This window comes from Festucalex cinctus, chromosome 7 (genome assembly GCF_051991245.1).
Source record: "Festucalex cinctus isolate MCC-2025b chromosome 7, RoL_Fcin_1.0, whole genome shotgun sequence".
In the NCBI taxonomy this organism is placed as follows: domain Eukaryota; kingdom Metazoa; phylum Chordata; class Actinopteri; order Syngnathiformes; family Syngnathidae; genus Festucalex; species Festucalex cinctus.
In genome coordinates, this window is record NC_135417.1 from 12543793 (window position 1) to 12566741 (window position 22949).

Sequence of the window (22949 nt, forward strand, 5' to 3'; positions counted from 1 at the left end):
ATTCCCATATTTCATTTAAAGAAAAAATGTAAGGTTCAATGAAAACTAAATTGTCACTAGGTGTAAATGCTTATTTCATGTAGACCCAAACTTTGAATTAATGTCAAGTTATAGCATGTACACATGCTCACAAATCTGGAGAAAATACAACAATAATATAAATTCGCGGTTGCCGAACCGCAAGTTGGGGTTGGCTGGACTATTTTTGAAAAACAATTTTGCCGCAATTATGTGTTTATTTACCCCACAGAGGGCGCTATCACTTAGTAAAACTTGAACAGTACTGTATGTGAGAGTGATTCAAATGTTATTGAGCAGTGAGCACGCTGATGTCATGAATATTGATGATGATGATGATGATGATGCTGAGTGTTGTCAGTACAGTATGCGTGGTTGTGTCGCAACCACTAGTGGGCTCCGTGCAGCCTGAGCCGCCGCTGCAGGAAGGATGCCTGGCGGCCTCGCTGTGGGCTTGAGAAGAAGAAGAAGAAGAAGAGGAAGAGGGGGGATGCCACGGCCTGTCAGCCCCACGCATCCACCATCATCATCATCATCATCCAGCCAAAGCCGGTAGGCTGTCCCGGACGGGCAATGGCGGCGCCTACCGCTCGTCCGGATGACGGCCGGCCGAATTTGTGCGCTGATCGGCCGCTGAAAGGAGCTGTGCCCGCCGCGGAGACGCTCTGTCTGAAGGCTGTCGATGGCGGCGGTGAGGAGGAGGAGGAGGAGGAGGAGGATGATGGTGATGATGGGGGACCTCCGAGCACGTCCGCGGCGGATCTGGTGGACAATTTCGACGGGACTTTGTCTTTGTGCTTCGGGCATGGAAGCCCCGCGGAGGACAACGGCCACGCGGTGGCGGCGATCACCGAGGACGCGCTTCTACAGGGGGACGAGTGAGTAATGTTGATGATGTTCTGTTCTCACTCATAATTTAGAGTTATGTCTTTTGAATTAGTGTCACGCTGTACATGACGTCATCGGTTGTGCTTGCGTTCGTATGTCGAGGCCTATGTTTAGAACCCACTGGATCAACAACGATTTTGAAACAGAGCTACTTTTTGGTTAGCCTACCGATTTTGAAGGCATTCACACTTCTGAAACAACAAATGAGCTCTACCTTTAGTAATATTGTTGCATGTTACCCCCAGGTCTAGTTTGACCTTCATTTATGTGAACATACTGATCATGGCAATTATTTCTCACACAATTAAGGGATAAACATCAATACATGCAACACTTTATGATTCTCTGCCAGTGTTAACATTTTCAAATGTTCCTCGAAAATCGCAATGTCCAGTCAGAGCTATTTTTCGAGTAGTTCTCGTGGTCCTTGGGGGCACCCCATTGATATTTATTATACTTTACATATGAAATGTATGCATATAAAATGTATTAGTCATATTGGTCAAATTTACATAAAACATTAATTATGTTGAAAATCTAACCTAAACCGTTTGTTTGTTTTTTGTCCCTCATGTAGGATATTCATGAAATTGGAACCAACAGAAGCACCTGATGCTCTTTTTGATGTATCCGCAGGATCTGGAATGCTTTGACCCGAAGCTACGGACAAGTGATGGTGATGGATTGGAGGCATTCCCGAACACGCTCCCTCCACATGTCCACATTCAAGCCGGAGGAGAACTCGGTCAGTGACTCCGCCCCTCTCCCACAGCGTCCCACTTTTACTACCCGCCAATTCGCCAAATCTGCCTTCCATTCACGCGCCAAATCTCAACCATGCTTCCGGCCGCCCGTGATTAAAATGTTGTGGTGTCTACTTAGAGTCAGACGAGCGTCATCGCGGCGGATGCGTCTGAAGTGGAGGAGCTGAGGGAACAGCTGGACATGCACGCCATCATCGTCTCGTGTCTCGGCGAGGACCCGATCTTCACGGCCGAGCAGGTGAGTGGCGTATTATAAAGAGCTGTTTAAAAGCAGACGAGGATGCAGCTTAAGCCGGCCGCGGAGGGATTTGGAGGCGATTCTCACTGGGATAACCGCTGGCCCAATGTGACTTGACTTGCTGTGCAGGTGATTGAAGAGATTGAGGAAATGATGCAAGACTCGCCCGACTTTGAAGCGCAGCACAATCCTTCACTTTCTGTTCTTCCTTTGGATGTTCAGCGCCCCAGAAGAAGTCCAAGTTATGAAGAGAGTGAGTGGACTTGGTGTGCAGTACAAGGTCATAGAAATCCCCACGGCTTGCACAAAATAAGGAAGCTGGTGTCATTTTTCAACACTTCTCAGGAGAATTAATCATTTTGTTCTTACGCTATTTTCAACCCTTTAATTATAGTACATAAAAATAACAGGCAAAATGGGGACAGACGTGCAAGTTTTGATGTGTCAAATTGACCATATTTGGACACGGCATGGGCCCGTTTCCTGTTTGATGGTTTACGGTGGTTTTAAAAAGTCAAGGTTTTAATAATCGCGAAAGCCAGACGGGCAAACGTTTGCTATGTTAACAAATGTTGACGTCACGTCAGGGTGCGCTCAAGATCGCAACGTTAGCGAAACGTTCTCGAAACAGTTTTAATGGTTCTCTAAACATTTTTTGATACATTTAATTTCCTTGCAACAAGAAAAAGTATTAAAACTCTGCGAATGTTTAGCTAACGTTTTCGAACCTTGAACGAACCCTGACGGGAAAACGTATTTGCTACCTTCGCCAACAGTCGCCCTTCAGTTGAATACAGGCTTAATACTGTCCTTCATCAGTAATGAACTCTTCTTTTTTGATAATATATTATAGGCTGCTTGCAGAGTTGAGTAAATGAGCTGCCTCTTTGAAACTCATTTCCTCCAATTAACTTTTTTTTTTTTTTTTTTTTTTCTCATTCTCGGTGCATATAGGGGAAGCAAGATGAGATTTGAAAGATTCCTTTTTGCTCTGATTAATGTGCAAGTGTAAATGGTTCCACCGGGTACTAGTTAGCCCCAAGGACAACATGAGTTGCTTTTGAGTCTGTTCTAAAAATAGCTCTATAATGATGGTTCTTTGTGAATTACTCAGAAGAATTAAAGCAGGTTAAGGTTTTTAAGTTAACATGATACCCATTTCTTGTGTACTAAATATTCTATATAAAAAAAATTAGTGAAAAAAAGTGTTTTTTATATGTATTCAAATATTTAAAAAAAAATGTAATTTTGAAACTGTAATTTTAATAGTGCGATATTTTTGCTCAGGGTTATTCCATGCAGGGTTTCCACCTGACAATGACATTACATTTTTTTTTTAAATGTATATTATTAAATAACTGCTAACAGTTAAATTAATTGTACTTTATGAACTTCAAATTTTTTTTCACGTAAACAGGATAATTAGAAGACAATAAATGACGTATGTATCATCTGGATCACTAACAAGTGCGCATGCTCAGGAGTGCGTGGACTCAACGCGGCGGCGCTGAACGAGCGTCTGGCGGAGACGGAGGGCGCCGTCACGAGGCTCTCGGAGGAGCTGGTGCAGCATTTGGCTCTCAGGGACGAGCTGGACTTCGAGAAGGAGGTGAAGAACGCCTTCATCTCGGCGCTCATCGACGTGCAAAACCGACAGAAGGAGCACCGCGAGGCGCTCAAGAAGAAAAAAAAGCTCAAAGGGGCGGCGGGAATGTCGCAAGGCCACGTCGAGAAGTCGCTTGGATCGGTGAGTTGATTATTTGCGGACGACGGGCTATTTAACTTCCTTCATTTTATGTTTCTCTGTTGCTCTTTCCTTCATCGTCAGCGTTTCAGCATGGAGGGCCTCTCCTCTGTTATTCAAAACGGCTTTCGACAAACATTCGGCAGCGGCTGCAGTGAGCGACAGGTTCATTTCCAATTTTTCTGTACTAGTTGGACACTGGACACTTACTGAAGGTCCCAATACTTTTATCCATATTGTGAATTTCACTATATGGTAGTGCCAGAAAGAAGCATGTATCCTATGAGTCCTGATTTGACGAAGTAAATGTCAAACAACCTCGTCTATGTTTTTATTTCATTTGCAGTATTTGACCACGGCCATCCCGTATGAAAAAAAAGGACACCCTCCTTCCATCGAGGACCTCCAGGTCCTCATCAAAAGTAACTTTCTTTCGTCCGACATCGTTAACTCATTTGCTCCCCAAAACGTATAAATACGTTCTATTTTAAATGTTTTTGTGTCCCAAAGACGTAATTATACGTTTGTTTGTTTGTTTGTGTTTTTTTAATGCTAAAGCATACAGAAGGCTTTGACACAGCTTCTCAACTGCAACTCACAATTCAAAATAAATTTGTGACTAATGATTAAACTTAGATATTTTCTAATGCTAATTGCTGCAAAAGAGATACAGATCGATATATACTTTATACTTTTCCTGATGAAAGAAGAGACTTTAAAACAATATTCTCCGGGAGTGAAGGGGATTGCTTCTGTGGAAAATGACTGGGAGTGAATGAGTTAAGTTTGATACTTGGAAAGTGTCCCCCACCCTCATTCTCATTTACCACATTTCAGTTCTGCATGCGATGAGAGACGACAGCGACAAGGTGCCGGCCCTCTTAACAGACTACATTCTCAAAGGTAGGCCTTGCTCCAATTCATTTTGCAATGCGCATGTTCAGATTCCTTTAACAGTAAATGTATTGTTGTGGTTTTCGTTTGCATGGATCAACAACTGTGTCATACTGACTGTGTACAATTTAGCGTCTCATATTTAGCAATGTGAATGACTGAGGACGAAATGAATGAATGAATGAATGACTAGAATCTGGTCTCATTTCGCATTAAGATGAATTGTAATTGTAACTAGAATCAGTGCAATTTCTGGAAAAAATTGCGTGGGAATGCTGAAAGCTGAATGCTAAGATTAGAATGCATGTGGGATGCTTATGAGGTACATTGAGAAAAAAATATGACACTTAGAAATAGTTCAATGTCTGCCCCATTGAAAATGAATGGGGAAAAGTTGATATTTAACATTAAATTGTAATTAATCAATTATTATTGATTATTATGACGCGAAGGCTCTCACTAATGCTGGACAAAAGTACTTTTAGACACGGCCATATTATTTTCTACTTCAAAGGAGCGTAATGGTTTTTTTTTTTTTTCTTTTTTTCTTTTTTTCTTCACAATATACATAAAACAATTCCCAGGTGACTAGATAACATGTTTATGGTGTTTTTTTTTATCAAAGCACCCTAAGGATTAAGAGTTCCCATATTTATTGTCTTGCTGAAGTCAACCAATTTTTAGGGTCCCCTCTTTTTTTTTTCTTGTATTTTTGTTCTGCCTTTCCGTTAAAAAAAAATAAAATAAAAAAAATAAATAAATAAAAAGTAGAAAAAGAAACACTTGCATTTAATAATTTACCACTATAGTATACTGCATATACTTGGATTAACATTGGATTAAATTCTTCATCTCTTGTATTTTATTTCCATAAATTCTCCCTTCTCTGTGTAAAAACAATCATAATTTGAAAAGACAAACAGGTGATCACTAATCTCGTTTCAATAATGAAGCACGTATTATATTTCTTTACATATTTGTAAATGTGTTATCAATCAGACATACGCACTGTGATGTTATTCAAGTTCTGGACATCAATTCAATCAAATCATGCGCTAAACTATGTTTGGTTAGATTCAGCATATCTGTGTTAATAGTCACCACAAACAGTTAAATGATGCAAAATGAAATCGTTGGAAGACGCTCTTCATCACGTCATCTCCACTTTTTCCGTTGGTTTGTTTGTGTTTGAAGTCATGCGCTAATGCTGCCTTGCTTTCTCGCAAGCTGTGGTGTGAGCGACGGCCTGGCAAGGTTTGTGACGTCGTCACGTGACCCGCACTGTTGTGGTTTCGTTGCTCACTGTGGCTATGCGGCCCTTTTCCACATTGTGACTTTGAGCCCAGTTTTCACTCCGTAGTTTCACAAACCGACCGGCGTCACTATGCATGTGACACACTTTTTACAAGCAGAAGTCAGGCCAGCTTAATTTTCACATTTGTGGAGTCTAGCACCCTCTAGTGGTTAGTTTATTGGTGCAGTTTCGTTTTAATTAGGCATGTTTTGGCTACCTACGGTATGTTTAAGACCCACGCTAATTGCCAGGTGAACTACATAGACCATGATGCTTTGCGTCACTAAGCTAATAATAACACATAACAATACAATGACTGGCCAAGCGTATTTCTTTGTCAATGTTATTATGAACAAAGACTCAATTATTGTGCCCCCCCCCCCCACTATTTACAATATTGTGAATTTTTATGCAGCATCTTGAGCTCCAACACCCCCACAATATCGCGACAATATCGAAATGTGACATTTGGATATCGTTACATCCTAACAAACTTTTACTAACTATTTAGTATTTTCAATTTCAGTTCAATGTGAGTTACTTTCTAAATTTTAGCTGTCACTCTTGTATTGGATCTCGTTAATTGTGTATTTTAACTCATTCACTCCCAACCATTTTCACTTGTGTTTTCCTGGATTTTGACTGATTTTTCAAGCCCGTGAAATATTATGTTCTATAGCTATAAAAATATGGAACATACCAAAAGAGAGATTACAGTCTCTTCTATTATCAGGGAAAAAAGTATATTCCTATCCGTTTCCACTGTGCAGCAATTAGCAATAGAACATGGCTAAGTTTCATCATTTTTCACAATTCTGCTTAGAACTGTGGGAAAACTGGGAGTTTTAACATGGCCTGGTTGATCTCTTATACTCTGCTGCCACTCAACCATTTTCTGCAGTAGAGAGACTGCATAAAAGCCTTCTCTAAGCTCTGGCATAAAAAACAACAAAAAACGTATAAATACGTCTTTGGGACACAAAACATTTAAAATATGACGTATTTATACGTTTTTGGGAGCTAATGAGTTAATGTTGTGGTTGCTGAACGTGTTTTGTAATTGTTGTATTCAAATGTTTTCCTACTTTCCCCCTCGGGCTTTATTTCCCATTTAGTGCTTTTTTTTTTTCTTTTTTTTTTTTATTTTACCACTGACTCCATGCTGAGGCCTCACACGTCACTGTGCTCACATTGATCTGTCTGCTGTTCCAGTGCTTTGCCCAACGTAGCCTGGAGGGACGTCGGCAAACGCTGGCGAGAGGCTTCGGACCGTGACGATTGTTTTCCACAAGCAAAAAGCACAATTACGAATTGAACGCTTTGTTTCAGCATGCTGTTTCTTCAACACGTGTCCTTGTGTTTGTTCCTTTAATCCCCTTTTTTTTTTGTGATTTTAATGAGTCTGTGTTAGTTTGTATTTGTAACTTTTGTTGTTTTGTTAATATTGACGATCCGTCAAAGGAATACGCCCGAGAAGCAACGCGAGCTTCGTCGCTGAACTGCTCGTGCGACGAAAAGGGCTTTGCATTCATCCAAAGTGCTTCCGGCCTGCTGAGCCAGGATCAAATGTGCACAAAGCGCAAACGGGGGCTTCTTGGAGGTCACTTTGTAATGATCAACACAGCTGCTGCTTATTATTAAACAGCAAGACATAAACACAGATAGAAAAGATGTTCATGCATCAGCGGCAAGAGATCAGGGAACATCCTAACAAAGTTAGCGAGGCTTCATATCAAAACAAATGTGTGTTCTCATCCGTATTCCACCGACTCGAGATTTGCAGCCTCTTGTGAAGATTGAGTTTTGTCGGAAATGTTTTGCACTGACGACAACGAGCTAATGAACTGACTATGCATTTGAGTGATCATTTTTGTACCGTTTGACCCCAGCACGACACTCGCGTCGTGCGCAGAGCAGTCGACACTTGTCGTTGTGGATGTATTGAGTACGTGTTGCCTTTTGAACTTTTCTACATTGTAAAGAACGTATTTTCAACAAATGTTTTATTACTAGATGATGTGTTACCCGTTTCATTGCTCATTTATTTTGTAAATGTTTAAATATATTTATGAGATTACACTATTTGCTGTCTGTGATTTCGTCAGATGGTTGAAAATGTGAATTGGCACAAATGGGAAATTATATCAATGAAAAAGGGTTCTCAAGCGTTTTGTCATCAGAACTAATTTGGTATGAAATGATTCATTTCACCAGGATGCAGTTATTTTTTTTAAAAGACTGTCTTAAGCCTCCTTTTAAAAAAACAAAAACATCTGCGTCTGCTCTTAATAACATATATCTCCCACTTTGCTTATCAAATGCACCTTAACAAAGCAATTCAAATATGAAAAACACAATATAATATTTCTGGTTGAATTATTTTAACTGTATTTGAGCCTAGCATATAAGTTTTAAAAAAAATGTCCTCTGTAGTGGACACATCTTAGCTTAAAACTCATTCACTGCCAGTCATTATAGAAAATGTTTACATTTCCAATACTCACGTGATATTCCATTCAATAATTATATATAAACCGAATCTACCAAATAACAGAATAGACTCCCTACTTTTTGTCCCGTCCCGTTCTTTTATAATTGACAGCAGAAAAATGTAGGTTTGCCAAAATACAGCCATTTCTCCCATGGACTCTGAAACTGTGTTTATTTCCTATAAAATGGGGCAATGATGTCATCTACCGGTGGTTGGGCATCAGTAAAGTTGTTTCCAAGTTTGATATTTACAGTGGAGCATGCTCAGATTCGCCCCCATTTAGCACCGCTCTAAAAAATACAATTGACAAGTATACTTGTCAAAGGCAGTGAATGAGTTAAAAAAAAAAAAATGTTTTGCTTTTCAAAAATGTCTTTTGCAGTATTCCAGTTACTCCACATAGATTGGGGAATGTCAAAATAAACATGATTGGACAATATTTTTTTTTTCCTGGTAGTCAGGGGGATATGAACGAAACACGCAGTATTTTTTATTCTGGTAGTTGCAAGATGTATGCACCGATCAAATGCTTGCTCAATAATTTTGATCACTAACTTCAACAAGCAGGCTGAAGACATTTCGCAACCAAACAGTCTTGGCTTTGCTCTGCCAAAAGTTTTAGCGCAATCGCGTCGCCCGCCTCCCCGCACGCGTTCCCAAAACAATACGAAGGTTCGTAAGACATCTGCAAAACATTTGGGCTCCCCAAGATAAGAAGCCTTCATTGAAACACTGCACCGCTCGGCAGCGAGACTCCAATCAATACGCAAAACCTGCAGACCGACATCGAAAGGATATCATGGAACGAGTGCAAAGTTTTCGCTTGGTGTTTTGCCTTCTGCTGCTGATGGAATGCACATGCCAGCAGAGCACAGAAAAGAAAAAAAGCACAAAGAAAGGTAAGGTCAATCATTTGCATTTGACCTCACATGTGATGTTGAGTGTTCGTCAATGTTACTTTGAATCCTGACAGAATCTACCAATGCTGCAATTGAAGAACTAAAGAAACAAATTGAAGACATTGTTTACGACCTGAACTTGTTGAAAGAACAGCAATCTTTACAGTCAAGTAAGTTTCTTTTACAAATGCCAGTTAATACTTTTTGTTGGTCTAACTTGAGCTGTCCATCCATCCTTCCATGTCAGTGTGTCTACGTGGAACGAAAGTCCCGGGCAAGTGTTTCCTGGCCGATCCGGCCAAGAAGACTTTCCACGCGGCCAGCGACGATTGCGTCGCCAAGGGGGGCAGCCTGAGCACCCCTCTGACGGCTGACGAAAACGAGCAGCTGTACGCCTACGTACGTCAAAGCGTCAGCCCGGAGGAGCCCATCTGGCTGGGCATCAACGACATGGTGACCGAAGGCCAGTGGTTGGACCAGTCCGGGTCCAGCTTGCGCTTCAAGAACTGGGAGACGGAGATCACCACGCAGCCGGACGGCGGGCCAAGCCAGAATTGCGGCACGTTGGCCACCACCGCCAACGGGAAGTGGTTTGACGACAGCTGTCGAGCTCAAAAGGCTTCGGTGTGCGAGTTTAACATCGTCTGACTTTTCTGCCATGTCCAGAATTGAATTCAACATGCCACGGACATCGTTTGAGTACGTATGCATTTAGTGTTAAAATCTAAAGTAGGAACTAACGGGGAGATTTCAGTTGATAAACATTCTAGCCTTGCGTTCTTATAACATCAGCTCATAAACCAAATAAACATGCATTTTTCTGCAATTTATTCTCTGTGACATTTCTGTGCACCGCCTTGTGCAAAAATTCAGTGTCAAAGTCTCCAAAACGGTCTGAGTCATCATGTAAAAAAATGAACGCAACGACTTGAACCGAACTCTGTTTTGTAGCTTGGAGAGGTTAAACATTCAAGGAAGAAGAGCTTTATTTGAAAATTAAGAAAGGAAAATAAGCTGTGAATAGTACTTGTCGTAAATTAGGTTAAGAGCCAAAAATCACATCAACCGTCAAACTTCTGCTGGGGGTTATATTCGCTGTTCCACATCACATCACTCGAGTCAAGTTTCGGAGTCATTTGAGTTGATGAAGATGCGCACAGGGGAATTGTGCAACCATTTCCACCCTCCAAATGAAATGACATCACAATAGTTCATTTCCCCCAGAAGACTACATCAGATTAACATGTTCAGGCGCCTTCACCCATTTCCAAGAAATTTGGGCTTTCAAAGGGACTTTTAACCTCTATTTTAGGATATAGAAAATTCCCAAACTTTCGAGCATGTCTGCTCATTTGCGCAATGCAACGCCCACACATGGTGAAAATCGTGTAGATCGGGATGTGACGTCACGTGTCCCAAAATGGGCGTTAGCGCAGCCATTTTGAGTAAACAGCAATGATTGACAGCTGTTGTGGACCAGCTGCCACAATGAGAAGAGGCAAACAAATGATCGCGCATTCTCCAAGCTATCAAAAGAATAACCAATGCATAGCCAATGGGTCGCTGCAGCAGCCATAAAAAGGATGAACAACAAGACGAAGGACTTGTGATCCTTCTCGTTGCTTGTGTAGCAATCACTGTAAATTAGTTAGTTGTGTAGATGTAGCTCGATGTATAGTTATTAAATGAAGGCAAACGATATTGGTGGCTGAATCAGCAGATGTTAGCCTCCTACGAGGCAAGTTACCACATGGACATGGCACACGCAAAATGTGGAGGAAAATAATGTTTCATTCGTTTGTGCTGCTAGCCTGCTACGGTTTAATAGATATTACACAGTTGAATTCAATAACTGATTAACACCATAAAGACTTTTTACGGCATAATTGACCGCGGCGTCGGCCGAATTACCGGATGTTAAGTTGCTAACGTGTGCTGTGTTTTGTGTTATGAATCTAATGTTTATTCTATTTATTTATCTATGTATTTATTTATTCACTTGCCTACTTCTTATTAATTTTCCGATTTAAAATGTATTTACTTGTATAAGCCTACAAAAAAATCTACTTCTATACTCACTTAAAATGGCTGCTTTATAAATAAATTTGAGTTGAGAGATCAAATCACCACAGTGCCGTGCTAGCTAGATCGTTACATTATGCTAGTTTTTAATGTGCACGTCGTATATTTTAATTGTCTATATGGAACACTTTTTTACATTATTAGCATAATGTAATATTCGGAAGACCCAACAACTAAATTGTATACTATACTCGGATTTGATTCTTTCGTTTTTAAGAATGTACAAGTGCCTCTTGGCTGTTTGTAAGGACATTCATCTAACATTAGGCCAATTATGTCCCCAACATAAATATACAGTACTCCCACAAATGTGTAAATAAATGTCTTTAATTCTTAAAGATGAGAAATAAATCGCACAAAAATGTTAAAAATGTGTTCATTTCTCACTGACAAAACTGACTAAAAGGCATTTAAAGGACACATACAATAAGCCTTTTCCTCAACGTGATTGGTACAAAAGTATAATTTTCCAACTGAAGAAGTACCGCGATATGTTCAATTTCCGTTTATCAAAAAGTAGTAAGGGGTGATTCGGTTCGGATTTCACAAGAGAAAGCTCCGCCGCTCCAGATAAAAAAGCAGGCAGCAGCAACAGGCAAGTCTGAACACGTTGAGTGTGTGAATTTGGTGCAAAAACGTGTGCAGGCAAAAGAAAAAAAAGTCTCATGAGGCCAAGCTTCAACCCAGGAATGACGATCGCCAAGTTCAAGAAAGTTTGGTGGAAATCCTGCAGCTGATCAGTCGCCTCCCTCCGGCTCCAGTCGTGCCTCCATCTTAGTGGAATGCTCCTCCAATTGGGGCCGGCCCTCGTAAATCACATTGTCCACAAGGGCGTTGCTGTTGCTCGGGGGCCTGTTGGGAAGCGGAGGTGCCTGCTGAGCGGACACAGGATACTCCTGGTAAACCCCCGTCTCCATGTTGTTTGCGTCTTTCGACGCCAGAGAGTCTGCTTGCACCGTGACGGGCTCGTACGGGTCCGACTCCGTGTAGATGCCCATCTCGGCCCCCTTTCTCAACAGGTGGGTGTAGACCAGCGAGTCCTCAATGGAGGCGTACACATGCGACTCGTTGTCTTCGCGGCTTTTGGGGAAGCCGTTGTGTCCTGGGCCTGGCTGGAAGTTGGTGCCGTCGGGATTGTAGATGGACACCAGGTGATTGAGCTTCTTTTTCTTCTTCCTGTTTGGCAGCACATACACAATTAGCGCCTCGTAAGGGCTCAAAAGTTTTCCATTTTTAAAGTGCCATACAGCAATGCTCCATTCCGAGCACCGTGACCCACGGAAAACCCAATTAATTGAACAAAAACGCCAAAATAAAAGTGAAAAGAAAAAATAGATATAAAAATCTAAATCAAAAATTAAATACAAAAAATAAATATAAATGGAAACATAAACAAAGTAATTATAAAAAAGTAAAAACAGAAAAATGAAAATAAATGTGGAAATACAAAAATATGTAAATTTGAATATCAATAAATTAAAAAAAAGGCTCTGCTCTCATATTTACTTATTTCATGCTACAGACGTTCCACATTTATTTCTATTTATTTTTTGAATCTCATTTATTAATTTATTGATGTATTTTTATTTTATTTCCATTTATATTCTATTAAATTGTTGAATTGTATTTTTTTTATATCCGTTTTCATTTTCACTTTTATTAGCCATTTATTTTTATATTATTTTTTAATCTAATTTTTATTTTTGTATTTATGTATACATATTTTGTTTTTATTTTAATTTATAATTATTTTTGTATTGTTGAATAATATTTTTTATATCCGTTTTTATTTTTCACTTTTTTTTATTATTATTTATTGATTATTTTGACATTTTTGGTCTGCCATATTCAAAGCCACATAAAAAAAAAAGAACAAGAAAAAAAGAACTTACCTAATTATGAAACAAACCGCCACCAGCACGGCGACGAAAAGCAGCACGAGAGCAGCGACCACACTGGCGATGATGATCAATACTTGGTCTAAGTGAGAAAAAAACCAAAGTTGTACTTCACCGTCTCGTCAACGCACAAATGGAAAGACGAGTGTCGAAATGTTACTTTTCTGGATGGTTAGTTTTGTGATGACGCTGAAGTCGCCTCGCTCGGGCATGCAGTTGGACATGTTGAGGTAAAAACTCTGGTAGACGCTGATCTGGTCCGCCTCCTCGTCCTCCCTGCGGCTGTAGTCCTCCTCCAGACTGTTGAAGGTCTGCACGCGAATGTTGGTGTGGCGGCTTTCGCACTTGGGCTGGCTCAGGCTGATGAACTCCAAGTGTGCCTCCGTCTTGGGCGGCAGCAAAACGATCCAGGAGACGGTGGCGTAGGACGCCATCCCCGCCGGCCAGCCCGGCGTTGCCAAAAGGAGGCTGCTGTCTTTCTTTGGAGTCACCGTGAAGATGTACCTTTCTGGGTTGGAGAGAAGAGGCCATCGATGGGTACGAGTTCTTACATTTGCTCACAATCAAATCTCGGACTCTCAAAATCAGTTTTGGTGCTTTGAAAGCACTCTGAAACCGAATATTTCATACAGCTTTTATTTTACAATTTTACTCAGTTTGCCTTGTAAAAACATTTTTACTAAATGTGCAACTGCCAATGTCGAGTTAACATTTTTGAATGGAAAATATGTTCAAACATAGTTGTAGGCTAAATGCTAAACGTTTTTCATTTTTCCCATAATGTCACTTCCAAGCATTTGACCAATACGTTTGAAAATTAAGTCAGTAAATATTGTTAATTTGTCATTTTTATGATTTATTATGTCTGCAGTGCATGATTTCCATTCGGTATATTTTCCTTACTGCCACGGAGAATTGACATTTACAGATACACACCCTGTGGAATTATTGGGGGGGAAAAAATGCCCAAAATGACAAAAATAATAAATCATGAAAAATTACAAATAAACAATGTTTACTCAATTTTCGAACGTATTGGTATAATACCGGTATGTCACAAGTTAAAAAACAAATAAAATAAAATAGTTGCTTTTGATTTTTCAACCTGCACATGCAGAAGTCAATACCCTGTTGCATTATGGGGAAAAAAATAAAAGTTTGTAGCATTTAAAACTACAATTGTGTTCGAACATACTTCCAAATACGTTTGAATGTATTTTTTTAAAAATTATTATTGATGTCAGTTCATTTATTTATTTTATTATTCAATTACTTCTTATTAATTTTATTTGCCTACTTACCTACTTAAGACATTCATTAATTAACTTATTTAGTCCTATTTTATTTTACCTATCTTTACTAATATTTCTGACATAAAAATTAGCACTTTGTATGCAGCGTTGGTTGTTTCAAAGTGCGACTGTATAGAAACCAAATTTAGTTGAGTATTTGCAAATGCGTTTGAACTTATTTGCCAGTCAAAAATATTTACTCCACATTGGCTTCCTGTTAAAAGTCATGTTGTTACCTGAGATCTCCTCTTTCAACCTAGCAGCAAACACGGCCTTGGCAGACGAAATCAGCGCTTGGCCATCCGCTCTGGTCACTTTGACCGACACGTGGGACTCGTGGATTTGGACCTTGGTAATGGCCCCCTGAGGGCAGAAGTGGCCGAGAGTGGCGCCGTTATCCTCCGTCAGGGTAACGACGCTGTCGTGGCACAAATCCCCCGACAGGGACTGCTCCAGGGGTCCGATCAAAGAGGTCAGCTCCACCGTGCCTTTGGGAGGGGGACGGAGGGACCAGGTCACAGCGTCCAGGTCGGACGGGAGGCAGTCCGGCAGGGAAGGCGCCGCAAGAGGCACCGAAGACTTTGGGCAGTCCTTCATGTGACTGCAACCTTTGCAAACACGTAAAAGATGGAACTCATTTTATTGGAAGGCAGTGCAGCTGGAAACTATTTACTTTTTCCACACATTGGGGCATGAGTGATTCTTAGTTTGAGTTAAAAAAAAAAAGAAAAAAAAAAAGACAATGTTAAGCAGGTGTGAGTCAAATGTGGATTTACCAATGACTCGATTGGCTGTGACAGTGATGTCTCCAGGATTACAATCCTGGAAAGACAGTTGAGAAACATTTCCGGATGCGACTGTGATCTTCTCCATAATCACAGAGTTGATCTTCATTTCGCATTTGGACGACAGCTTCAGCCTCTCCAGTTGCAGAGAAAAGCCCTTGAATTTCTTCATGTCCACGCTACATAGCACTGCAAGGGAACAGACGTCAGCCATTTTCATTTTCCGGCATCGGAGGAGTTTCCCGCTTGAAGCGCCGTCATTCATGACTAATCGGTGAGGAAACGTACGAGCTTCCCGATCCAGCAAACCCGGAGGCAACTATACATCACACTCGCCACGACTCATCACGACACCGACGTGGTCTCAAATCAAATCAATCAATCGCCCAGAGGCCATTTTGTAACACAGCAAGCCTCCGCATCGCACACCGTTTTACATTTTGCCATCACAGCCTGCACTGTTGTTGCAACAGGATATGAAAATGAAAATCTATATGGCCTGCTGCAACATGTCATATCTCAATCAGTCTTCCAGGCTGTTAGGGAGCAAAACTAAACAAACTGCTTTGGTAAAAATGTTATGATTTAGGAGTTATTTATTACAACTAAACTGCCACGATATACAAAATGAAGTCATTATTCAGAAGAACTCGTTTAACTTAACAGCAGAAAACTTATTATTCTCTTGCACCAGTAGTACAACTGTTTTTTTTGGGGGTTTTTTTCATTGCAAAAAACAAAAAATGAAATCAACAAGCCAGTAGTCGATCTTTGCACAGTAATGTGTAGGTGAGATTAATATCTCCTAAATATAAATATTCACTCCATCACACACATCTGTCCAAAATTAATAATTGTAAAGGTCTGCTAAAGAGATAAAAACAAAAAAAAATTGTATTGAAGAATCCACTTCACTTGGGTGTGAATTAAGAAGAGCTGAATATCAAAAATGCTTTTTCCAGTTTATACCAACATTGTGAAATTAATTTGTCATAAATAATATGCATCCGTTACATTTGTGAATTTATTTCTTGTAAATTTGTGATTTTTTTTTTCTTGTAAATTAGCCACTTTTTTTAATGTCGCAAATATACAATTTTTTTTTCATAAATTTGTGTGTGGGGGGGGGTTCTTACAAATTTGCCACTTTATAATGTCGCAAATATACAATTTTTTTTTCATAAATTTGTGTGTGGGGGGGGGTTCTTACAAATTTGCCACTTTATAATGTCGCAAATATACGATTTCTTTTCATAAATTTGTGAGTTTTTTTGCCACTTTGTTTCAAATATGCAAGTTTTTTCTCTGAATGTTAGCTATACCCCCAACCCACCTAAAAAAAAAAATTTTATACGTGGCCCTAAAATACGCTGTCATACTAAAATGACCAACTGATTGCTGTTTTTTATATCCAATGTGGTGATGTATAATAAAACCGAAGCAAAACTCTCTGAATGTCCAATAGTTGCGCTAATTGTAAACCGAATGACATACCTGGTGGCATTGACGACGTCACTTTGAGTTTCAGGGAGAGTCCAGGAGAAGCATGTCGTCTTCTGTCGATCTCACAGTTGGAGAGAATCAGAGAAAAGTTTCCCTGACTTTGGAGCGGCTGCGTGTCCGTCAGACGCCTCTCCAGCGTCCGCCCGCCGCCGCCGCCGCGGTACTTGACCGCAGTTTCCTTCTTGAAACAAGGTGGCTCCGTGAGCTCAAGAAACTCGACGGCTGCTCTTTGTTCGGCCGTGAGCTCAAAGTACCATTCCATCTTGCCGTCATCGGGGAAACTCTCAGGGAAGTTTGGCGAGAGCAACTCGGCGGATGTCCCATGTGGCAAAGATAATGTGATTTTGGCAAGAGCTAAAAGATGGGGAAAAAATAATGAAACTCGATTCAAGATGGAGAAGATTGTCGTGCAAACTTACATTTGATGTTCTCCCCAACAGACACGGCAAACCGGTCACTTTGGATCACCAGTACGGATGGTGGGACATCCAGGGAGAAGCTGCCTTCGTTTAGAACCTGAGCACTGCGGATGAAACCTGACTTGCAGAATTTGCCGACGACCGCAGTCCCCGTCTTCTTGGAGGTCTTCAAGGTGTAGGTACGCATATCGGGACAGTTTTCAGAGGGAGGGATTTGCCTCATACCCGACCCAAACCGGATGAAGTCCACTCGGACCGATTTTGATAGCGAGGCTTTTAGGTTCCAGGTGAGCCTGCGGTGGAAATCCAACCATCGGTTGACGTCCGAGTCCACCTGCATGATGTCACCATCGCAAGACTTTGTGGTACATTCTAAACGGAGATAATTACAGTTGTGAGCGGCAGTCTCGCTTATTAGGGATGGCCAAACTTTCACTCGTACAGATGATACATGAGGTTTAGAATAGAACATACAGATGACGGTTAATTATAAATGTTACCTATTTTTCGTATGATTTCCACTCTGAATACATTTTCCGGTTGGGCGCAAGTGAATTCCACCCAGACAGGGTTGTCTCCTTTTAACAATAGTGACTCTTCACACTTGCGCTCCACGCCGGAGCATACTTTGCATAATGACCCTATCGCCTGTTTGCTGATGTTGACGCTGGTGCCTCGCTCAGGGGTGAACATCAGCGTCTGGGTCTCTGCAAATTCATAAAGACAAAATGAAGGCATTGCACCAGATTGTACACTTTCACTTTCTATTCTGGAACGCTCTCGAAAACGTTCATTTTGCATTGGGAAGTTTTCCAGTCATTTTGTTGAGAAAAAAAAAATACTTCTGCCAAGGCTGAAATATTGCTCACTTGTAAAATTATTGTGGTAAAACCCGTCCAACTAGTTTCTATAGACTGCCAGCCCTTATTCTGGTCACAGTATAAAAGTGGAGCCCATCCTGCAAGGCGGGATTCAGTCCGGATTGGTCAAAGGTTAAATAAAAACATGCTGCTACTAGGTAACCTCATGTCAACAAGTTAAAGTCTACATTTCGTTAAATATTACATTTTCTGACACTGCATACTTTGTAACTGTATTAAGATTTGTCAGATCTTTATCATCAATGGTAATGATTTTATACATTTTTATATTTCAGAACCTATATTTATGATTAATTACTCCCGTGTGTGTGTTCTTTTGTTGTTTTTTTCCCTCAACATTTCCAAACTAAAAAAATTAAAAATAAAGATTCAGGTTGATATCAAATACTGTAGCTCTGAAGTTGCACTCAAACCGAGAAAAACACTTTCCTTGCATATTTAAAAGAAAGAAAGAAAGAAAAGCCACAGCAATTAGGCCTACTAACAGTAACATTTCATAATGAGCCTCAGTTTCATTATGGTCGTTCTTGTTTTCTTTCATCAAACAACAACCAGTCCACTCCCTTAAAGTCAACAGCACTACTTTCTGACTGAGGTTGTTAGCCGCAAATAACCACACATCTGCCTAATAACTCAACTACCAACCAACACTACTTTACCAGTGCAAGTGTTTCGTCGTTGAATAGTTAAGCTGTTAACTTCTTACCTGTAACCAAGAAGCCAAAAAGGAGAAAACAAAGTGGGACTTTCAAAAGCGTCATGCTGCCACGCAATTCACAGGTACTGTGACTTTATCCCGACTCAAGTCACTGGACCTTTAAGCATACTGGACTCATTGGTGTCTTCGTCGAGGTGGGGGAAGAAAAAAAAAAAAAAAAAAGTGTTGGTTAACTGTAGCTCGTAGATGCGACCTCACTTGTATTCACTTCCGGGACTTGTGCTTGCGTGCGTGTGTGTGGTAAAGGCGTGGCAAACGGCAGGTAAGCGAGGCAACTGCTCTTCGAGGCGACGTCACGCAAACTATGATGACTAAAAGGCATTTAAAGGATGCATGTTTGGGGCTCCGGGTGGAGGAGTGGAACCGGCACTCACTCGGTGCCGGTTGACGTGGCTTCACTTCTCCCCCTGGGAGACCATGTGTGGCTTAATATGACGTCAGAGTGAGTGAGTGGTTTAAAAAAAAAAAGAAGAAAAAAAAGGTAAAATTCAAACTAATGATTCATAGCTTTGGTTAAATAATAAAATAAAAATACTAATATCACACACACAACTTGATAAATTATGTTTAAAAAAAAAAAAGACATGGCAGAGCACAGACAAACCACGTGAGGAAAAAAACTCCCACGTGGAGCTCATCCACACTGAGATGGATAACAGCCCATGGCCGCATGCAGCAGGAAGTGCCGCCATCAGAGACCCCCGAGATTGACTGGGGTAAGTCCCACACTATTTTCCAGGTTGAAACAAGTCAGCAAGAAGCGTCATTGGCTGACCTATCCTCGCACTTGTCCAGGTTTTCTTGACAATTAAGTGCCGCTTATTTAAATCATGTCTGACATCATCCTCTAAATCAATCTTTGGTGCGCATATTTATCTCGGCTAATCAGAATTAATATGTTTAATTTTGTTTAGCTAAACCAATCAGAGGACAAGAAAATACTTGCATACGTCTAAGCCTTCACAAAGGTGCAATGTGGTGAAGCTAATATTTGATTGGTTTAAAAAAAAAAAAGAAAGAAAAACATTTCAGGCATCAGCGCGTTCCATATGTGCATGGCAAGAAAACTGAAAGGACAATGTTATACATTGCTCTGCATATGGAAGTGCACAATGTTTACAATTTCCGGCAAGGAAACTTTTCCAAAATAATTGTATTCTTGTTTTTCAAATGTTCTGTATTTACTCATTTAGTGCTGTTGCACATGTTTTTCGGGGTCTAAACATGGGAGAAAACTCATTCAACTTTGCACACACATCATACCTGACATGAACATCACATCAATATTTTAGACAGTTCTTGTGCAAATTTGTATAAACGGCTCAATAGCGCCCTCTATAAATGTTTTCATTTCGACAGCTCTAATAATAAATCAAGATTTCCATCATTTCCATCGCCCGATGTGTTCAGGTGCAATCAGGAATAAAATAAAACATATAAATAAAATATATCATATCATATTTTATTGTCATTTATATTGTGACATAGATACAAATAAAGCACATACTGTCGGCTATATTGAGCTTGATATTATAAATCTCGCTTTAAAAACATTGAAACCCACTCAAACAATTCCGTCAGAAAAGGTGTACGTTTTATATCGCGATTAGATTTTTCGTTTTCAGTACATGTGCAGTGCAAAAGTTCTACACAAGGTATAAGGCAAAAACATTGCTAGAAAGGTTCAAAACTACAAAGACGGTTTAAAGAGAAAATTTACGCTGACGTATTCTAGGCTACGTAAGCCGACGAGGATACAAAAACATATTGGAATTGGTCCCGCTATAGAAGTCACGCATACATTCATTCATTCATTCATTCATACCTTAATTGTTCCTCTGAGCTTTATCGGAATTCCAAAACGGCCCAAATGTCAACAAACAGTCGTCCATTCGTTGTGGCAAGGAGTATAATGGCTACGATTAATATTCAGTCATCTGGGTCGTCTCTGCTCCATCCCGTTCGGGAGGAAGCCTGCAATGATCGGAACCGGCCAGATGAGGGCAGCAACGCTCCACACGATGATGACCAGCGTCATGAAGCAAGCCACAAGTGTGGACTCGATGGGTTTTCTGTTCAGCCTCCAACTTTTGTCACCCTTCAGCTCGTCGAGGCTGAAATCCACGCAGCAAAAGGCGACCTGGTCGCCGCCCTGCTGGGCCCTCGCCCGAGGGGCCCTGCCGGGGCCCTGCAGCCTCCTGTAGCGGGACATCCCGCAGCCCACGCACAGCCTCAACTCCTGCTGACCCCCGGTGGTCCCCAGATGCTCGACGACCACCGGCGAGACGGCGCGGTTGAACGCGGCGGAGAAATAAGCCCGCCCGTGGTTGTTGGTGGTGTAGACGAGCACGTCGCACTGGAAGCCGAAGCTGCTGTCCCAGCGGGCCACCAGCGAGGACGGCAGCAGCCTCTGGACGCTCACGTTGCATAATTGCGACGGCGGCTGCGACGACGACGACGACGACGACGACGCGTCCGGCGAGCCGTCGCTGCCTTCCGCGGACCTCTTGGACAGGCGCGCGTCCGTCGCCGGGTCGGCCAGGAACCTGTTGGAGGAGTTGACGGCGGGCGGCAGCGGCAGCGGCAGCGGCGGCGGCAGCAGCGCGTCCTCGTCGCTCCAGCTCCGGCATCGGCGGACGAGTCCGGCCGCCGCCGTCAGGGCCAGCAGCAGGGTCGGACACTTGTTCAGCATGGCCCGGGCCGCGGCTCTCCTGCTCGCATGGCGCGTGGGACGAACCGACCGCTGGCGTCGTTTGAACCAGAGGGAGAGATTCGATCCTCCGCCCGACTGGAACCCGAATGGAAACGTCCAATGGCTGTCGCGTTACGCGCAGCCCCTCCCTTTGCAAATTCTCCCCATCCGACTGTGTGTCCTGCGTGCGCGCATCTTGGCACCGTGTGCTCCCCTTCCGGTCCTTTTTCTCTCCCTCGCTCTGCATTTATTCGCCAAAGTCCAAAAAACGAAAAGGAACGACAAAGCCAGATTTGCATGGAGTAGTCAAATGCTTCGGCTTTCTCTGCTTCAACTTTCTTGCAACAGCACAAATACTTTGTAGCCAACTTCGTAACTCTACTTACGTAGATTTTTTTTTTTTTTGTGGCCTGTAGTTCAATCAATCAATCAACTTTATTTGTATAGCACATTTAAAAATCCACAAGGGAACCAAAGTGCTGCACATAAAATAGGAAAATAAAACCAGATAAAATCTAAAAGAACATACTTGGAAATCACCAAACACATCAAATAATATAAACCCAAACACATCAAATAATATAAACAGATTCATGATTCATTCATGTTCAAAAGTAGATTTCGGCTCCCCGCAGGCGGCAGTAACAATTTGAAATGTAATTTTCTGCGTTCAGTAGCTTTAAGAAATAGAAACGGTTGCTTATAAGGAAAACCAATTAGTTGTTTGTTCTTTATAAAGTGAAATGTATTAAGTAAAAATGTCATTATTCAAATACAAGATTCTTGTATCAACTATTCAGTAGGACAGTCAAATAGTGAAATATTCAACATCTGCTTTTCAAACCTCCCTGTTATATGGTGATATTTTTATTGTTTAATAAAACACTTGTTCAGGTATATTATTAACCTGCACAAAAAAAGCTAATCATAATGAATAATATGCTCATCATTTGATGTCATGAAATTGCTCATCAAAGGAAAAAGTTATTTCAAGCCTTGTTCATGAGATTGTGCGCCAATGTGGGATATTTATTATGCCAAAGCTTGCGATAATGCCAAATTGTTGTTGCACAAAACACCAGATGTGTTCGCACTATATGACACTTTTAGTATATAGAAGTGATGAAATATTGTCTTTGTTTTCAAGACAGACGACCATGAAGGCTTCCGCTTATTCTGAGACGTCACTCGTCCCAAAACAAGGACAACGCGCAGGTTCAACAAAAAACTAATTGTCCTTTCATGTTCTCGCTTGTCCGCCTTGGAAATGAACGGGAGTGATAAATAATCATGGCGGTATTATATTCATAATGATTTCAAATGTGTCTGAAAAGACAATGAGCTATTAGCAAAAGTGGATCATCCAGCAGGAATAACAACGAGATCGATTATTCCCATTTAGCAGTCGATGAAGGCAACAAACGTCACTTGAAGGAACTGTTGGCCTGT

The 22949-nt window shown here is 41.2% G+C and overlaps 4 protein-coding genes and 1 long non-coding RNA gene across 11 annotated transcripts; 3 read left to right on the forward strand and 2 right to left on the reverse strand.

The window, feature by feature from the left end:
- Nucleotides 1-276: 276 nt before the first annotated feature.
- fez2a (fasciculation and elongation protein zeta 2a) lies at nt 277-7922 on the forward strand. 6 transcript variants are annotated; one of them, XM_077526480.1, is made up of 10 exons: nt 281-896; nt 1543-1651; nt 1789-1908; nt 2038-2161; nt 3390-3655; nt 3737-3817; nt 3999-4074; nt 4490-4555; nt 5774-5800; nt 7053-7922. In XM_077526480.1, exons 1-9 carry the CDS (start codon nt 592-594, stop codon nt 5782-5784), a joined length of 1158 nt encoding a protein of 385 aa, XP_077382606.1. In that variant the 5' UTR covers nt 281-591; the 3' UTR covers nt 5785-5800; nt 7053-7922. The 6 variants fall into 6 exon arrangements, 5 of the variants coding, with proteins under 5 accessions (XP_077382603.1, XP_077382606.1, XP_077382605.1 ...); XR_013284250.1 differs by having other exon boundaries at nt 277-896; nt 4490-5800; XM_077526479.1 differs by having other exon boundaries at nt 5774-7922.
- Nucleotides 7923-8055: 133 nt separating this feature from the next.
- clec3ba (C-type lectin domain family 3, member Ba) lies at nt 8056-10056 on the forward strand. The gene is made up of 3 exons (XM_077526483.1): nt 8056-9230; nt 9305-9400; nt 9478-10056. Exons 1-3 carry the CDS (start codon nt 9131-9133, stop codon nt 9876-9878), a joined length of 597 nt encoding a protein of 198 aa, XP_077382609.1. The 5' UTR covers nt 8056-9130; the 3' UTR covers nt 9879-10056.
- Nucleotides 10057-10554: 498 nt separating this feature from the next.
- Nucleotides 10555-18231, forward strand: LOC144022046 (uncharacterized). Its single transcript, XR_013284252.1, has 3 exons — nt 10555-12211; nt 12332-12463; nt 16816-18231. It is a non-coding gene; the product is annotated as an uncharacterized LOC144022046 (long non-coding RNA).
- Nucleotides 11620-20753, reverse strand: LOC144022038 (CUB domain-containing protein 1-like). Of its 2 annotated transcripts, none has more exons than XM_077526463.1 (9): nt 20634-20753; nt 17710-17916; nt 17210-17581; nt 16782-17144; nt 15279-15476; nt 14739-15110; nt 13371-13718; nt 13205-13292; nt 11620-12488 (listed from the first exon to the last, which is right to left on the reverse strand). In XM_077526463.1, the coding sequence occupies exons 2-9, from the start codon at nt 17900-17902 to the stop codon at nt 12050-12052; spliced, it is 2373 nt and encodes a 790-aa protein (XP_077382589.1). In that variant the 5' UTR covers nt 17903-17916; nt 20634-20753; the 3' UTR covers nt 11620-12049. The 2 variants fall into 2 exon arrangements, with proteins under 2 accessions (XP_077382589.1, XP_077382588.1); XM_077526462.1 differs by lacking the exon at nt 20634-20753 and adding an exon at nt 18797-19503.
- On the reverse strand, nt 20250-21730 carry tmem158 (transmembrane protein 158). Its single transcript, XM_077526482.1, has one exon. It carries the CDS (start codon nt 21498-21500, stop codon nt 20742-20744), a length of 759 nt encoding a protein of 252 aa, XP_077382608.1. The 5' UTR covers nt 21501-21730; the 3' UTR covers nt 20250-20741.
- Nucleotides 21731-22949: the final 1219 nt, after the last annotated feature.

Excerpts from the sequence above, each read along its gene's own strand:
- fez2a (XM_077526477.1), top strand. The coding sequence starts at position 592 with ATGGCGGCGCCTACCGCTCGTCCGGATGACGGCCGGCCGAATTTGTGC. Across the intron at positions 897-1,542 it reads GCGCTTCTACAGGGGGACGA|GATCTGGAATGCTTTGACCC; the intron begins GTGAGTAATGTT and ends ATGTATCCGCAG. Across the intron at positions 2,162-3,389 it reads AAGTCCAAGTTATGAAGAGA|GAGTGCGTGGACTCAACGCG; the intron begins GTGAGTGGACTT and ends GCGCATGCTCAG.
- tmem158 (XM_077526482.1), bottom strand. The coding sequence starts at position 21,500 with ATGCTGAACAAGTGTCCGACCCTGCTGCTGGCCCTGACGGCGGCGGCC.
- LOC144022038 (XM_077526462.1), bottom strand. The coding sequence starts at position 18,851 with ATGACGCTTTTGAAAGTCCCACTTTGTTTTCTCCTTTTTGGCTTCTTG. Across the intron at positions 17,917-18,796 it reads TTTTGGCTTCTTGGTTACAG|AGACCCAGACGCTGATGTTC; the intron begins GTAAGAAGTTAA and ends ATGAATTTGCAG. Across the intron at positions 13,293-13,370 it reads AAAACTAACCATCCAGAAAA|ACCAAGTATTGATCATCATC; the intron begins GTAACATTTCGA and ends TTTCTCACTTAG.
- clec3ba (XM_077526483.1), top strand. The coding sequence starts at position 9,131 with ATGGAACGAGTGCAAAGTTTTCGCTTGGTGTTTTGCCTTCTGCTGCTG. Across the intron at positions 9,231-9,304 it reads GAAAAAAAGCACAAAGAAAG|AATCTACCAATGCTGCAATT; the intron begins GTAAGGTCAATC and ends GAATCCTGACAG. Across the intron at positions 9,401-9,477 it reads ACAGCAATCTTTACAGTCAA|TGTGTCTACGTGGAACGAAA; the intron begins GTAAGTTTCTTT and ends CTTCCATGTCAG.